General features: G+C 42.2%; 1 protein-coding gene and 1 long non-coding RNA gene across 3 annotated transcripts in view; one reads left to right on the forward strand and one right to left on the reverse strand.

Moving 5' to 3' along the window:
- COL9A1 (collagen type IX alpha 1 chain) overlaps nucleotides 1-16,943 on the reverse strand; it is a 100,495-nt gene that overhangs the window by 48,804 nt on the left and 34,748 nt on the right. For both annotated transcript variants that reach the window (XM_084624781.1, XM_084624782.1), the window contains 7 exons: nucleotides 14,221-14,274; nucleotides 10,142-10,174; nucleotides 9,983-10,039; nucleotides 9,380-9,433; nucleotides 7,817-7,870; nucleotides 5,691-5,744; nucleotides 4,398-4,451 (listed from right to left, as the gene is read on the reverse strand). In XM_084624781.1, the coding sequence (XP_084480907.1) occupies nucleotides 4,398-4,451; nucleotides 5,691-5,744; nucleotides 7,817-7,870; nucleotides 9,380-9,433; nucleotides 9,983-10,039; nucleotides 10,142-10,174; nucleotides 14,221-14,274 (360 nt within the window). The remainder of the gene's footprint in view (nucleotides 1-4,397; nucleotides 4,452-5,690; nucleotides 5,745-7,816; nucleotides 7,871-9,379; nucleotides 9,434-9,982; nucleotides 10,040-10,141; nucleotides 10,175-14,220; nucleotides 14,275-16,943) is intronic.
- LOC311518752 lies at nucleotides 2,492-4,547 on the forward strand. The gene is made up of 3 exons (XR_014711104.1): nucleotides 2,492-2,545; nucleotides 3,145-3,334; nucleotides 4,400-4,547. It is a non-coding gene; the product is annotated as an uncharacterized lncRNA (long non-coding RNA).

Genomic DNA, 16,943 nt, shown 5'->3' on the forward strand with positions numbered 1-16,943 from the left:
CAATGTGGGATAATGATGTGCAAACAGAAAAGAACCCAACTTGACCTTCAGACCCCAAAGTGAGTTTAGAGACTTGGCACTGAGAAATAAACATCTTTTTACTAAGTGCCTGTTCTCCTGTTATCAAGTTACACCGTTAACTTCAATAGCAACTATCAGACTCAAAATGTCTGAAAAAACCTATACAATACACAATACCAACTGTATAAAGGTGCTTAATTGGAACAATTTCTCTGCTATACGGCTACCTTTTATTTCTAAATACATTGAACCCTTTTGTTATGACATCTAAAACACCCAAACTGCTTTCCCCACCAAAACAAATATTGTTAGAAAAGGGGTAAAGTGCCCTTATTTAAATGGACAACATTTAGCTTCTATTGGACTCAAAAATGATTTGTTTATCCTCATGCATGAAAGGGAAGAGTCACTGACTTTTATCATTCAACTGAATAATGCAAAGAGAAGTTTATGTGTTTTGTTTGTAAAACAAGTGACTTTTGTGTCTCCAAAACATAAAAGTGCTTGCTGCTGTGTTATGATAGTGGGCAGGAATAGATGCAAAGTTATGTATGTATGTTATGCCCAATTTTTAAAAAAACATTTTTTCTTTATTTTTTACATATGCCATTTTAAGAACACAAATTGTTATATCAGGCTAACCTGGCCCATCTTGTCTGGTATCAGTTACAGGAAATCATCTATTCCTGAGGCTTCAGAGACAGAAATGCTCAAACACACACAGGCTAATTGTGCAATGTTACATCATGGGCTGGAGAGAGAATTATTTACATATATGGTCATTTGTACAGTTTATGATTATGCACTTAAGCATGAAGAAATCCTGTCTAGTAGAGATTAAATGAGATCAGCTATAAGGTTGAACGTTATGTGAAGGGTGGCTGGGGAGACAACTAGAGAAGTAGAATGATCCTAGGTGGTATGGGGTAATTACTTCCAGATTCCCTCAGAATCTGCTTATATCTGAATTATGTTAAAAACCTTTGTAACTCGGGCGCTGATTCCTAGCAGCGGCAACTGTCACCTCCAATAACTGGTGGTATTTGATCTACTTTTTCCTTCCCTTCATCCCCTGTCCTCCCTTCAGTTTAGTTAGATTTGAGAAGTGAAACACTGGGAAATCAGTGGGGATGTGGGAGGTTGATGGGGAAGTGGGAAGAAAAGGAGGCCCATTGTGCTGTCTCCCTGCATTTTCTCTGAGGATACACATACTAATCATTCGTTAAAAGTTTGGTGATTGTTGCATTTCAATATTGAATGTAACACACAAATGGGCAAGCTTTTACTGAAAGGGCAGAGACCTGGAGAAAGCTTGGAAGCCTCTTGGAAGCAGAGAATTGTGACTTTGGCATCAGTAAGGAGAACACATAAGAGATTGTCTAGATGTTGGGATTTTGAACAAGGAACTTTTGGGAAAGTTAAAGTGAATGTCTGAGCTAACTTTGGAACATGTGGCACCAGCAGCAGGGCAGTCGGGGCTCCTGAAAATGAAGCAAGCACAAAACAGAAACATCATGCTGCCATATATCGAGGTGTGACTAGAACAGCTCTGTAGCGGGGTGGTCACCCTGCTCTTGCCCTGAAGGGGTTAAAACAGCCCTGGGAGAGGGCTTCCCTGGGGAGCCAATGGTAAAAGCAGCCCTGGAGAGCACTGTGGCTGGAAATAAGGGGAGTGAGTAGCTGACCACACGTGGTGGCCATCTCATTTAGGGCCCAGCTGGCCCTTATAAGAGGGCTGGGGGCCAGGAGCTGAAGGAGTCTCACTCTAGCCCTGGAGTGGGAAGGGCTAGCTGCCGGGAAGCAAGATACCTGAGGTGCAGCAGTGCTGGGGAAGGGCAGAGGGATCCAGGGAGCTCCAGCCTGGTAAAACCCCAGGCTGCAGGCCTTGGTGAAGGCCTACAAAAAGTACTGGGGCTGCAGAGGGGCAGCCTGGGGATAGGCAAAGACACTAGGTCCTAACCCCTTGCCAGTGATGAGTGGCCATTACACTGCAGTCTGCCCCAGTGAGCGGGGGCTAGATGATGGGCAGTAGCCACTGAGGCAAGGTGGGTTTAGAGGGTTGGGGGTTCCCCTGAGAGGGGAGACTTAGAGTATGGGGGTACTGCTGGGGCAGAACCCCAGGTTAAAGGGCACTGGGGTCTGGGAGGGACACGGGGCCAGCGGCAGGCAAGACACCGGCCTGCAGACGGTGCTCTGGGCTGGAAAGAGCTAATTCCCAAGACGACCAGCAGGAGGCACCGCACTGGTGAATCTCGCTTTGCTACAAGCTCCAATGCAACCAGAAGTCTCACTGCGGCAGCCAGCTATAAGTGTACAGCAGCCTCTAAAGCAGTGGTGTCCAACCGTGGGTCTGGGGTGGAGACACTTTTGTCTCCCAAGAGTCTAAGTTATAGCCTTTGAACGTAACTGTGTCAAGAAGAAAATGCCCTGCAATTGTTAAACTGAAGTATTTGAATTAACCCTATTACTACAGGGATCCAGATGCGGACACCTCTTCCTCCATGGCAACAGGAGCAGCTCTGAGGTGAGATGGGAATACTCTGAGCAACTGTTGTCCCTTCCTTGCTGTAATTGCTATCCAGCTCACCCGCTAGGCATCTGCTCATTGCAGAAGAGGCTGGAGGGAGCAGCACCAGTTGCTTCATTCCCTGCTTTTCTGTCAGGATGTGGAAGCCCAGGGGAAGCAGAACAGAAGTTCGATTGGCTCTGTCTGCACCTGAGGCTGTGCCTACCAAAGAATGACTCCCCTCCCACGACACCCACCCCAAGGGGAAATGAGAGAGAGAAGCTGACAAACACTAATAATGGCTCCCTTATTCTCTGCCTAGCTCAGTCTGGGGGAGCCTGAAGTCTCTCCACAGCTTGCTCTGACTTATACCAGTTAGAGCCATCCCTTAGGGGCCATATGCCAGCTGGGGCTAGCCAGCTACTCCTCCTTCCCACCCCCAGAGGCGGGGCTGCATGGAGCGAGATGTAGCAGGTGGATACATTGGCTTTATGCCCACAAGGAATTTATAGGTGCTCTCCGCTCCGTTTGCCGCTCAAACAGTGAAAAGTGCACGCAACAGGACAAAAGGCTTGCTCTAAAGTACTGACTGTGGCCCCTTGACCTTGGTGAAATAGTATGAAGATGAACAGATTAAACAGCACTGCTGTAGAGAATGTAGGAGCAGGAAAGACTTCAGCCTTCTCAACTTGCCAATACACTAGCCACACTACTGATAGAACAGCGTCCATTGTGGCTCTTGGGGAATTAGCTAGGAGTCAGCTCCAGGAGCCCTTAGTGGCCAGCTGTTCCTGCTTTCTAGCTAAGGTAAGTGGCTATTTAATACTTGTTATGAAAATATGTAACTTTTAAAATCATAACTAAACTCAATGGCCCAAATTCTTTCATTTATCCTGATATCAGTGGAATTATACTGACTTTACAATGATCTAATGAGACTATAATTTTGCCCTTTGGTCTTGATTTTTCCATAGACCAACTGCACTCTTGTATCAGATATGTCAGGGGAAGCTCACCTTTGTAGTTGTAAGGAAAAGACACCTTAAATCACTTATTACCTCCTCTCTGTTTAGGAGAACCTTTTATTTGTTTCCACACATACTAAGGCAGGGGTGGGCAAACTTTTTGGTCTGAGGGCCACATCTGGATGGGGAAATTGCATGCAGGGCCATGAATGTAGGGCTGGGGCAAGGGGTTGGGGTTCAGGAGAGAGTGCGGGGTGTGGAAGGGGGTGTGGTGTGCAGGAAAGGGCTCAGGGCAAGGGGTTGGGGTGCAGGAGGGGGTGTGGAAGGGGGCTCAAGGCAGAGGGTTAGCGGATTCAGGGTGCTGGAAGGGTGGGGGCTCTGGCCCAGTGCTACTTACCTCCTTGCCTGCCCTAGCCCCGCGCCACTCCTGGAAGTGGCCAGCAGGTCCAGCAGTGGCTCTTGGGGGTAGGGTGGGGCAGGCGGCTCCACCACACGCTGCCCTCGCCTGTGGGTACCACCCCCAAAGCTCCCATTGGTTGCGGTTTCCCTGTTCCCCGCCAATGGGAGCTGCTGGGGGCGGTGCCTGCAAGTGAGGGCAGCACATGGAGCCATCTGCAGCCATCCCCGCTTCCCCCCGGTGCCGCAGGGACCTGGTGCTGGCTGCTTCCAGGATCAGTGCAGGGCCAGGGCAGTCAGGGAGCCTGCCTTAGCCCCACAGTGCCATGGAGCTGGCAATCTCGAGGGCCGGATTTAAAGCCCTGACGGGCTGGATCAGGCCATAGTTTCCCCTCTCCTGTACTAAGGGAAAACCCTTTGCCAAAGCAGACAGCCCCCTACTTTATTTTTATAAACATTAATAGTTAACATCACTTTGAAGGATCTGGCTGACACAAAACTCTACTTACAGATCCACCAGAGAGCCCTCGTGGACCAGGGTCACCATCAAGGCCACGAGCACCCTACAAAATAAAGAGATAACACAAGATAGTAAGGCTGACTCCCTGAGATGTACCAAGCACCTACATATCCCAATTACTTCTATAGGAATTGCAAGTGCCCTGCACCTCTCTGAATTTGGCTCTGGATTGTTATTATTATAAATACAAACTGTTTTGACAAAGTGGCTTTTTAATCTTTTTAAACTCTAGTTTACCTTTTGAGGAGTTATATAATTAAATGCCATCAAATGTTATATATGAAATTGTCGTTCCTCTATCAAAATGTACTGGACAATGATGAAGCAAGTCACTTTAAACTATTTCAGAACAATTCATTGTTGTCATTAACTAATTCCCTGCATCACACAAAAACATACTGCATGTATATAGCATAACAGACTGACATCAAAATGTGAATTGCAATTGATTTTTATATAGTGTCTCAAAACTATCTTCAAAAATTCTTTATAGAGAGAATCAATTATAAGCCAAAGTGAAAAGAATTGTCTTCAGAAAAGATTTAGAAAGAATAAGGAATGTGTGTCTCAGAGAGAGGCAGTAAGTATTTCACATAGCTGGGGCAGGAATGTAAGTGGCCAAATAACTGTGGAAGGGGACAGTGTGGATATATGGTAGGAATTGTAGAACAAGAAAGCTTTGCTTTCCATATCCTTCACTGGATACTCAGACTGGATTTGCACCATTCTGTTCAGTGACTGGCTATTGAAACTGAATTAAAGTGATCCATTTACCAAGGCAAGCAGGTGAAAATAGGAGATAGAAGAAGTAGAAAGGTTGAGGTAGACACAATCAGGGGAAAGGAATATTCAATAAACTTTAGTTTTATTTCAAAAGGTTATGGCCTGTGTAAATTAATGTCACAATTAAGCTTGATGCCTTGCCAACAGCACCAAGAGGATATGCCAAACTACTGTAAGTCTTGGGGAGAAGGAGAGAATAGTAAGAAACTGCAGAAAGTCCACTTCAACAAAATTTGCTGATGTACAGAAAGCATTTACTCAGAAAAGAAAGGGTTGGCTGTCTTCCTGACCAGATTTATGATGTTACAATTGCTGGAGCACACTTGGTGGGAGCGGGAAAGTGCAGGCATAGCAAAGGAGGGTATCAAAAGTTGAAGTAAGGCTAAACCCAGAAAGCACCCATTGCATAGTGACCCATAGTTTAAAAATTACATGTAGTGGGGCCAATCTCTGACTACCAGCTACATTATATTCTATAGAGATAATTGCTAGTACTTACTTTGTTCCCTTTGGCTCCCATTATACCAGTTATGCCTCTCAACCCTTGAATCCCCTGAAAATGAAAAGTATTGTGACAATTTAGACCATACTGCTATTTTGTTATCAGAAATGTGGTAGTTTTCAGATAGTAGACTTCTTAAGGTACTACATATTTTCTTTGTCATTATTTTATTCCTTCCCTTGTATATAAAAAAGAGCCAAATGCTTCTGCATTAAAATGTTTAATTCATGTGGTAATTTGAAAACTGTACAATTAATAAAATATCAAATTAGAACACAGGTAGCTCAGTCTGAAGGAATTGTCAGATTGACCAAAACTGCACTGAGGCCTCAAACACAACTATATTTTAGGGACAGAAAAATACTCATTGTTCTGAGAAGCATAAAGTTGAAGTAAACCCCTGAAAAAATCTGACTGAGAGGAACCGGGTCTAAGGCTTTTATTTCTAAGAAACCTTACAGACTATTTTAATCCTTACTGTCTACCCTATTAACCCCCCACCCCTCCCGGGCCTGGCATATCCCTTTTTAAGCTGACATCACTTTCCCTGCCTCTTGAATCCTGGCTTGTAGTGGACAACACTTTAAAATATTGTGATTTTGAAGATCTGTTAGTAAGGCCACTTACGGGTCGTGCTGTGGAGTTTAATGAGTAATGTAATGTGTTATTTCCTGATGAATGCACTACATGAGAACCTGTATGACTGTGGGCCACTAACTACAAGTGTGTTAAATCACTAGGCCTGGCTGAGGATGAACACTACAGGCCTGCTTTAGAAAATGAGGAACAGAAAATGGATCTTTTAGTACAGTGAGCTCAGGCAACTACTTTATTAGGGAGGTTTTATCAGTCTTAAGGATAAGAAGGGCTTATATTCTTCGTTCTATGCAGTCTCTTGTATGTCTGTAAGCTCTAATCAGACTTTTATATTTGTCTGGACCTCCGTGATCTAGGAGCATGAAGCATGAGCATGAGGAGCATGAAGGATAGTTAAGGCCTACTGAATGATTTCATTTCCCCCAAAATTGCACTAGTCAAATCTCCAGTCAAGCCCAGACACAGTAAGCATTAGAGAACTCTTTTCAATCCCAGAAAAATATAAATCCTCACCATCCACACTTCTTTCTCCTAACTCACTCACCAGGAAACCAGAGACTGTACAAACTCTGAAAAACGGAGTAAGCATGCCATGATTAAGGCCTCGCTCTGTTGTTGGGAGTGACCCCCTTGCTCCTTCCTGTTCCCTATTGCCTGTCCTAGCTATGGGAACTGGAGGGAGGGCTAATCATGAAGGAACCAGCTAAGTAAGAACAAACAGGAACAGGGCAATTAGGACTCTTGGGGGAGGCACAATGAAATCATAGGAGTACACCACAATCTGCCCAGGAGTGGTGGCCACTAAATCCTCAGTTCTGCAAAGTCTAAGGTTACATCTACCCTGCAAAAAAAAAAAAAAAACACACCAACCCATGGCAGCAAGTCTCAGAGCCCAGTTCCACAGACTTAGGCCCACATTGCTAAAAATAGCCTTGTTAGAGGTTTCCCCCTCAGGCTGGAGCTCAGGGTCTGAAACATGGTGAGAAGTGTGATCTCAGAGCCTAAGCTCCAGTCCAAGTGAGAATATCTACGTGGCTATTTTTAGCACCATCACACAAGCCCAAATCTGTAGACCTGGACTCTGAGACTCACTGCTGCAGGGCTGTGTTGTTATTTGTTTTGTTTTTTCAGTGTAGATAAGTGTACCGTAAGTCTCAAAGTTAAGCACACGTATATGTCTTTGCAGGTTTAGGGTCTATGTCACCAAAATCATGCACAGTGAGGCCAGAAAAGCCCAGTTCAATCATCTAGTCACCCCCCTGTGGTTTAAAAAGTAATATAAGACAGACCATACATTATTTACAATGTGAAAGCATTACAAGAACCAAGCCATGAGAGCAGAAAAGGGCATGCTGTGAGGTTTTACTGCGCACACTTTTATATATTTTACCTTTATTCACAATCAGTGTGATATTATTATTAAAAGATAGATGTGTAATATTATTTCTTGTCTAATTGCTTATAAATAAACAGATATGGTGACATGAAACAAATTGATAGTGCTATTCAAAAAGGAAATACTTTACTGGAGGGCCTTGAGCTCCGACATCACCTATGACTCCCTGGGCACCTTCCTCACCCTGGAAAAACAAAAGAAAGAAAGCTGAAGCAAATCCATACCAGGAAAGGGAAAACACTATCAGCATAAGAGTTACCACTTCTTACTCACTGAGCCCTGTCAACATGCTCTGGGTTGAAGGAAACCCAGCATAGACACATTTCCTGCCCCAAAGAGCTTACACTTAACATTAGACAGATAGTAAATTAAGGCACATAATACATTGGCTCATTAAATGAAAGGGCAATTGCAACACAATTCAACTCTCTCTGTATAAAAAATTGCAGACTTCTTTCTTTGCTGAATTACTGTTTATAGGCTTCATGGAAGAAATGTGCTCCAAGAAGGAATATGAATGAAGATAAGGAGGTCATTTTGCTCAAGAGTAGCAAGGATATATTTTATTTAAGCTAAATCATTCCATTTTTCTCAAAGTTAGTATTCCCAGATTTGTTCAATCAGATTTTAAAAAACTGTAATGATGTTTTGTTTGGAGTCTGAAAGCTGGATGTGTATGTTGACAGCCTCACATGCAATCCAGCATTATCCTTCTGTGTTGTTATTATCAAACCAATACTGTGTCTTATTAATCCAGACACCTTCCTGGTGACCAGGTAACACCCTCCCCCACTTTGCCCCTGTATGCTGTTAGAGAGCAGAGCTACAATTCTCAGTGCTAGGCTGATTTACAAGAGGTTGGTTCTGGGGCACAACAAGGATTTGGCGACTCTTATAGCTCAAGCATTCTGAAAAGTGGAGGGACTACTTCTGAGAAGTTAATATTCTTTTCATTGTATATATGGATATGGAGCCGGGGATTATGGCACAAACTTTGTTCCTTGTTTTTAAGGTAGTTTAAAGTGCTAGATTGCCTGCCTTGAGAGAGAAGAAAGAGAAGTCCTCTGTAGACCAAAAAGTTTCAGCATGGGCAAAGGTAGTGCAAGGTTCCCCAGATTTCCTCACAAGTATCTAACAAGCCCATTCCAGATGAATTATGTTTTTAGGTGAGAATGTAGTTCAGTCTTCAAGCGATTCAGTCCTTGGCCCTTTCCTTCATCTCTGTTGTGGTTACTTATACCTTTCCCTCCCCCATCATGTACTCTTTTCCCCCATGCTGCCATCTCCCTTTGCCCTCTCTCTGCTCAGCTGTGCCACCCTAAGCATTCTCTAGTCTCCTATAGACTCTCTGCACTTAATTCCCAATTTTTAACATTAATAAATACTGGTTTTATTGTGCAGTTAGTTCAATAATAATTATTCTGATGGTCAAAATGAAAAGTGAGAATGCCAATTTCTGTGTGATAATGAATGAAGAATAGGGGGGATGACTTAGCAGACAATGTGCTGATAGTGACCCAAATGCCATACAGGAAGTGGGCTCTCAGTTCTTTCTGGCAGAACTATCAATAATTTTGATGGATTCTAACAAGATGACTCTTTTTGAAGTATAGGCTAAACTGGCAGTTATTTTGCTACCGATCATTGCCTTCCATTAAACTACTGCTAGCCCATTAAAATACCGTTATCGTACCTTATGACCTTGTTTTCCTGGTTCACCAGCCTCTCCTTTTACTCCTTTGTGACCCTAAAATAAAAGAAATAAAAAAGAGTGCAGGCAATGTATTTAGAAGTTGAGATATCCACTCTTCCAACATAGCCTGCCTACCACTCTCCAGGTGTACCTTCTGTAACACCTCCCCAACTCCAGGCACACCTAGACACATTCGGAAACGGGCTGTAGTGCAACCTTCTGAAAAACCTAATCCCAGATCCAGTAAATCAGTGTGTCCAACACTGCACTAGTAACCCCCTCATAAGGATATTATCCCCATAAATCAGACAAAAGAACATAAAAGAAACTAAAGCGTGAGTCAAGAAGGTGCTTGTTTCAATTTGACATTCTGAGGCCTTCTATAAAATCAAAAGGCTTGGAGGAATACCTAGCATGTCTGAAAGTTTGGGACTATAGATGCTTTGGAAAGTGATCTCAGAAATATCTTGGCACCATGCTTTCTGGATAATATAATGGGAGACCCAATGGCCAGGAAGTCCCCACCCCAATCAGTGATTCAGCATTGTAGTCTGCATATCTGCAGTGTTGATGCAACTAGTTTAAGTACATCAATTCTCTTACCTTCATTCCTATTAGGCCAGCATGTCCTGGACGACCAGGTGCACAAGCATTGGGACACTGAAAAAGTATCCACACATTGAGTTAACAGGGATAAGAAACTTTAAAAGTTATATTGTGGTTTAAGATTGTATTTTTCAAAAAGGTGAACAAATGTCTTACCAGTGGATCTCCTTCATGCAGCCCAACTGTTCCCTAAATTTGATGAAAAGGTTCAAAGTTAGAAAGAGAACAACAGGAAAAAAATGACCTTGTCTCATACAACAAAAACCACGCCTGACACACTTCAGTGTAGGAAAGCAGAAGATATAGAAATGTCAGATAATCTCTGGGGCTGAAATCCTGAAAGTGCACTTAAACACCTATGGCTGGCCCGTGTCAGCTGACTGGACTCGTGGTGTTCAGGCTCTGCAGCTATAAAATTGCAGTGTAGATGTCCAGGCTTCTGCTGGAGCCTAACCTCTGGGACCCCTGCAAGGGGGAAGGGTCCCAGAAGCCGGCCTCCAGCCCAAACCCGAATGTTTACACCGCAATTTTACCGTCTTGGAGCCCAAGCCCTGTGAGCCCATGTCAGCTGACATAGGCCAGCTGCAGGTGTTTGACTGCTGTGTAGACATATGCAAAGGGAGCTTTATTTAATTGTTATAAATTGCAGGCGTCTGTATGCAATATTCTGCCCTCCATCTTGGATTTGCTTTTCTGAAAAGCAAAAACTCTCTTTGTTTTTAAAACATCATGGATTTCTTTTAAGTACCAAAAGCTATATGTGAGAATTAGACTAAAGTAATACAATACATATTTTTGTATAAATTCAGCCTAATAATCACATATGAACTCAGTGTATCCAGAAACATACCATATTTTTCTTTTAAATATCAACAGCTGCATCTGATTTAGTAATACTATGTATTAAATGTTCCCATCTCTCATTTGGCTATGTAGTCCAGTTGCACCACAGATCTTATGTTATGTTCTCAGCAGAAGTATTTCTACATTGTAATTGACTGAAAATTGTTTTCAGAGTTGCGGTTCTTAAAGAAGTTATCTGGGTAAATGAAACAGATGAAGGCAAACTTTCTTACATTCTGATGATTATTTAATACGGAATAAAAACATCTCCTTCATAAAGACAAGACTTAATTCTTTAGAGAAAAAAAGGATCCCTCTCGCAGCAGAAGAGTTGATAGACAATTCATGATTCTATCAGCCATTGGAATTGCAAGTTAGAGATCTGTGTCCAAAAGGGATGCAGTCAATAGAAGATAAATGAGTTTCTTAGGAAATGGTCTGGCCTTAATGGGAATAGGAGAGGATCATGGAGTCTACTGAGGGAAGACTGGGGAAAAAGTTAGGAAGAAAGTTAACTACATGTGAGCAAGACTGGGTTCATGGAAGGATCTGGCAGTCTGTTATGGAGAGGTGTGCCTTCTGTTTGAGTAGGGAAGCACTGTGAGACTCTGAGAGAACTGATGAGCTTTCATGGAAGCACAAATATTTGGGAAAGGTTGGGGGTAGTTTGGTGGAATATAATGGCCTTAAATGGAATGGGAGTGGTGCCTGAGGGGGATGGAAGCTTCAGTGTAAAAAGAGAAGGAGCAGCAGAGCCTGGTGTAGTTTGTTGCTATTTATTTCCTTGGTATTTTTCTCGGTTTTATCATTCATGGCAACTTCACATTTTCTAGCAACTTTCCATGGAAAATGAGATATGGCCCCAAGAAAATAGATCCCTGTATTGCTGTTGGGACAGTCTAGCAAAGGGATGGTAGAAATCCCTTTACTAGAATCCCTTCCCTTACAGAGAAATTAAGATGACACGCTCATTTCCTAGATGCCAGGTGTGTCATTCCCCAGCATGTGCTCTGTCTGCCAGATGATGATCTGCCGTCAATTGCACCTCTCGCACATTAAAAAACTGCAAAGGTAAATGCATAGTACAAATCCCTCCTCTCAAAAGGCCCACAGAGGAGAGTCACAAAAACAGTATTTGGAAACATCTGACGCTCTGACTAGAGATGTACTGGACTACAGCGCCAACTTAAGAATCTGCCCCCTCCTTTATAGCTCCAGCCCCAACCCTACACGGTAGACCCAGGTCCCACTTGAAGTGGTAGTGGAAAGTGAACCACCCTCCCAGAGAGGCAGGGGAAGTGGCAGAAGGTGAGCGCCCAGTAGTCAACCCAGGAGGCAGGGTGTCTCTGCTTGCATTGATAGGCTAGGCCCACTGGACACTTCTCCTCCTGATGCACAGAATCCTCTGGTTGGGTGCTGTTGGTGGGACTAACCAGAGCAGTAGGCCTTAGCATTAACAGTTCACACCTCTCTGAGTTATTGTTTTAGGCTATCTGCAGACTCCAGCAGGCATCATTGCATCCATTACGCTAGGTTTACATTCCCAAACTTCTCTTTGCAACCATGAGGGCTAGAAACTTACTTTTTAAAAATGAAAGCTGAGATTCTGATGTCATCACATGACTCTACAAGCTGGGCCTCTAGACATGATCTTTTAAGTGCCTAAAATCCAGCCTTGCTGCATCCCTGAAGTCCTTACTCAGTCTTTTGACTTCAGTGGAAGTTTTGCATGAGCAGGAACATAAGAACATAAGAATGGCCATCCTGGATCAGATCAACCGTCCATCTATCCCAGTATTCTGTCTTCCAACAGTGGCCAATACCAGGTGCTTCAGAGGGAATTAATTGAACAGACAATCATTGAGTGATCCATCCTTTGTCATCCACTCCCAGCTTCTGGCAAACAGAGTCTAGGGACACTCACAACATGGCATTGCATCCCTTAACATCCTGGCTAATAACCATTGATGGACCTATCCTCTATGAACTTATCTAATTCTTTCTTGAACCCTGTTATATTTTTGGCCTTCACGACATCCCCTGGCAATGAGTTCCACAGGTTGACTACATTGTGAGAAGAAATACTTCCTTTTGTTTATTTTAAACCTGCTGCCTATTAATTTCATTGTGTAACTTCTGGTTCTTGTGTTATGTGAAGGAGTAAATAACACTTCCTTATTCACTTTCTCCACACTAGTCAAGATTTTATAGACCTCTATCATATCCCCCCTTAGTTGTCTCTTTTCCAAGCTAAAAGTTCCCCATCTTTTTTAATCTGTCCTCATACAGAAGCTATGCCATTCCCTTAATCATTTTTGTTGCCTTTCTCTGTTCCTTTTCCAATTCTAATATATCTTTTTTGAGATGGGATGACCAGATCTGCGCACAGTATTCAAGATGTGGGCATGCCATGGATCTATATAGAGGCATGATGATATTTTTTGGCCTAATATCTATTGCTTTCCTAATGATTCCCAACATTCCGCTCACTTTTTAAATTGCCACTGCACACTGAGTGGATGTTTTCAGAGAACTATTCACAATGACTCGAAGATCTCTTTCTTGATTGGTAACAGCTAATTTAAACCCCATCATTTTATATAGAGAGTTGGGATTACGTTTTTCAATGTGCATTACTTTGCATTTACCAACACTGAATTTCATCTGCTATTTTGTTGCCCAATCACCAGTTTTGTGAGATCCCTTTGTAACTCTTAGCAGTCTCCTTTGGACTTAAGTATCTTGAGTAGTTTTGTATCATCTGCAGACTTTGCCACTTGACTATTTACCTCTTTTTTTCCAGATCATTTATGAATAGGTTGAACACCACAGGACACAGTACAGACCTCCGGAGAACACCACTATTCACCTCTTTCCATTCTGAAAACTGACCATTTATTCCTACCCTTTGTTTCCTATCTTTTAACCAGTTACTGATCCACAAGAGGATTTTCCCTCTTATCCCATGACTGCTTAATTTGCTTAAGAGCCTTTGGTGAGGGACCTTATCAAATGTCTTCTGAAAGTCTAGGTATACTACATCTACAGGATCATCCTTGTCCGCAAGTTTGCTGACCCCCTCAAAGAATTCTTATATATTAGTGAGGCATGATTTCTTTTACAAAATCTGTGTTGACTCTTCCCCAACGTATTGTGTTCATCTATCCGTCTGATATTCCTGTTGTTTAGTATTGTTTCAACCAATTTGCCTTGTACAGAAGTTAGGCTTATCAGCCTGTAATTGCTGGGGTCACCGCTGGAGCTTTTCTTAAAAATTGGTATCACATTAGCTATCCTCCAGTCATCTGGTACAGAATCTGATTTAAATGATAGGTCACACAGGGACACAGCACTTATCCAAACATTAGCATATATTAAACATAACCACTTACTCTGGGGCCTGGGGGCCCTGGTGGGCCTGGAGGACCTCTCTTTCCAGCATCACCCTAATATTTTAGAATACATTTAATTAATTCCTGGCAATGATATACACAACAGCTGTATATTCAGGCCTGCAGCAGCTAAGGTGAGGCAACCACAAAAGGACAGACTAAGCAACCAATCTTAGAACAGTAAAACTCAAATTTCAAGAATACAGGTCTGGTTGTAGAGTATAAGGAAATAAACTTAATTTGAGATGGGTGTGAGATTGTATTTGCTTGTATCACAGGCTTGAAGTTCTCCTAAGAGAGTGGAGTAATCCTCAAACAACACGTGACTTATTTTTATTATTCAAGCGTGTGGATGCTATGATGATGGGCATGATAGAAAATCCTAAAATAAATAAAGATGTGGTACATAAGGTGTCTTCTTGAATAACGCCAGTCATCTCTTTACTTCATATAGAGCACCAGTATCATTGGTACTCATTTAATAGGGAGTGAAAAAGATATCACATGACATATGCCATGAAATGGCCATTTTCTGCACGATAGAGGTCACAACAGAAATTTCATTTGAACGGTAAAGCATTTGATTTTGTTTAATATCTCCCGATGAATTCTATAGAATGACATATGAAATAATACTGTCAAGTACTGTAGTATGTAATATGTTTGGGAGGCGATATTTTACTATGTCCCATTACTTGTGGAATTCTCTGTTGTTCCATCTCGTGCATGCCATAACCTTCTGTTCTAGTATAGCTATAGTCAGAAAAGTGATTGTGTAAACCAGACACTCCCTTATTTGATCTGTTTGTGTCTTCGAGGCATACCCGCTTTAAGGACAAGGGCTTAATCCTGTACTGTGAAGCCAATGGGAACTCTGCAGTTGTCTTTACTGGAAGCAGGAGCAGGCCCCAAACCAAGATTTTACTACTGTTGCCACTGGAGGACCAGTACAGTATTGAAAGTAATCTAGAGCCTATTCCGCCTCACATGTCATCCACAAAATTGTCAGCTAACTTCTGAATAAAGAACCTTCATCAGTGGAGAGGATGTACAAATCAGAAAGAGTACAACTAGATTTTTGAAGCCCAAGCTGAGAATTACAGCTTTGATTTACAGTGCTGTTGTACTCATGTTGGTCCCAGGATATGAGAGATACAAGGTAGATGAGGTAATACATATTATTGGACCGACATCTGTTGCTATCAGGTACACGTTTTTGAGCTACACAGAGCTCTTCCTCAGGTCTCGGGAAGCAGACATGCTGCTTCCTTCCCCAAACCTGAATAAGAGCTGTGTTCTTATTCAGCTTATTAAGCTCCTGATGAAAAGCTTGTACCTTCCATCAACAGAAGTTGGTCTGACAATATATATTACCTCACCTACCTCATCTCTCTAATATCTTTTGATTTATAAAACTGAGAAAACTTGATATGGAAGTAAGTGAAAGAAAATAATTCAGTAAAAATAGCACTGTGGGAGTTCTGTATCATTTTTCTGACTACAGTCTTACTTTAAATCAAGTCTTATTGCTTCTTGATTGGTCTCACCTTTTAACTATGTTCTTATTTGATATGACTGACTGTAAAGTGTTTTGAGAGGTTAACACTGAAGTTAAATGATCAACTAAGAAAATGGCTGGGATGCTTCATTAAAAAAAATTAAAATGCTATTCCTTACTTTCTTTCACAACCGAAAGTGTGGCTTTGAGTCTTATTTCAGTGACAAAATATGAAGCAAAAATTAGACAACATGCTGAACCTGCCCTTAGTAACGTTTGCCAGGTAGCCACCACTGTGGAAAAGTGGGTAGGAGGGCAGGGATGAGGGACACTTATTCACTGGTCAGAGTATCTATGTAAACAGTGTCAAATAAACAGTTCCATGAAAAGGGATAAAGTAATTTACTCTACTACCCCCTCTGACTCCTGATCCAGGGACGAAATTATGACTGATTTACAGTTTATTTTCTGGTCTACCTAACGAGTGGGTCACCTCTGATTCCGGTAAGAGCATAACCCATAATGTCTCTAAACAGCTCTGAAGATGTGAAATATAAGTGCTAAGTGCTCAGGAGACGACAGGGACTGCTCCATCCTCATGGCTTTGTGAATGGATGGGATGTATTTAAATTGTACAAACTAGCCCTTAATTTCTCTCTGTCTCAGTTCTCCTTCTGAAAATGGAGATAATAATAGTTCCTGACTTCACAGAGGTGTCTAGGGGATAAATTAATTAATTGTGTTTGTGAGATATTGAGATAGTCTGGAGATCAGTGCCACAAAAAGGCTATAATTAAAGAGAAAAAATCCTTAATCAGGGCAAGGTTGGGTTGATGTGCAGTAAATGGGGCCACACTGAATGATGAGGATCAAAAGAAATATTGAACAACTGCCTTATTCACTGACATCAGACAGGGGTCGTGGGGAAAAGCAGTGTGTGATCATGTAATAAAAGATTTTAACATAATGTAAACACACCAGGGGCCAAAGTTAACATTCTACAGCCAACCTTAACTTTGCCCTTTCCTAATTTTTTTAGTGACTTCTTTTGCATCCTTAGCATTCTTTTTGTGTGTGGAATACTGTATGAAACACTTCATTCTGTTAAAAAGAACAGGAGTACTTGTGGCACCTTAGAAACTAACAAATTTATTAGAGCACAAGCTTTCGTGGGCTACAGCCCACTTCATCGGATGCATAGAATGAACATATGCATCCAATGAAG

Source organism: Lepidochelys olivacea (assembly GCF_965140295.1).
Source record: "Lepidochelys olivacea isolate rLepOli2 genome assembly, chromosome: 3".
NCBI lineage: Eukaryota > Metazoa > Chordata > Testudines > Cheloniidae > Lepidochelys > Lepidochelys olivacea.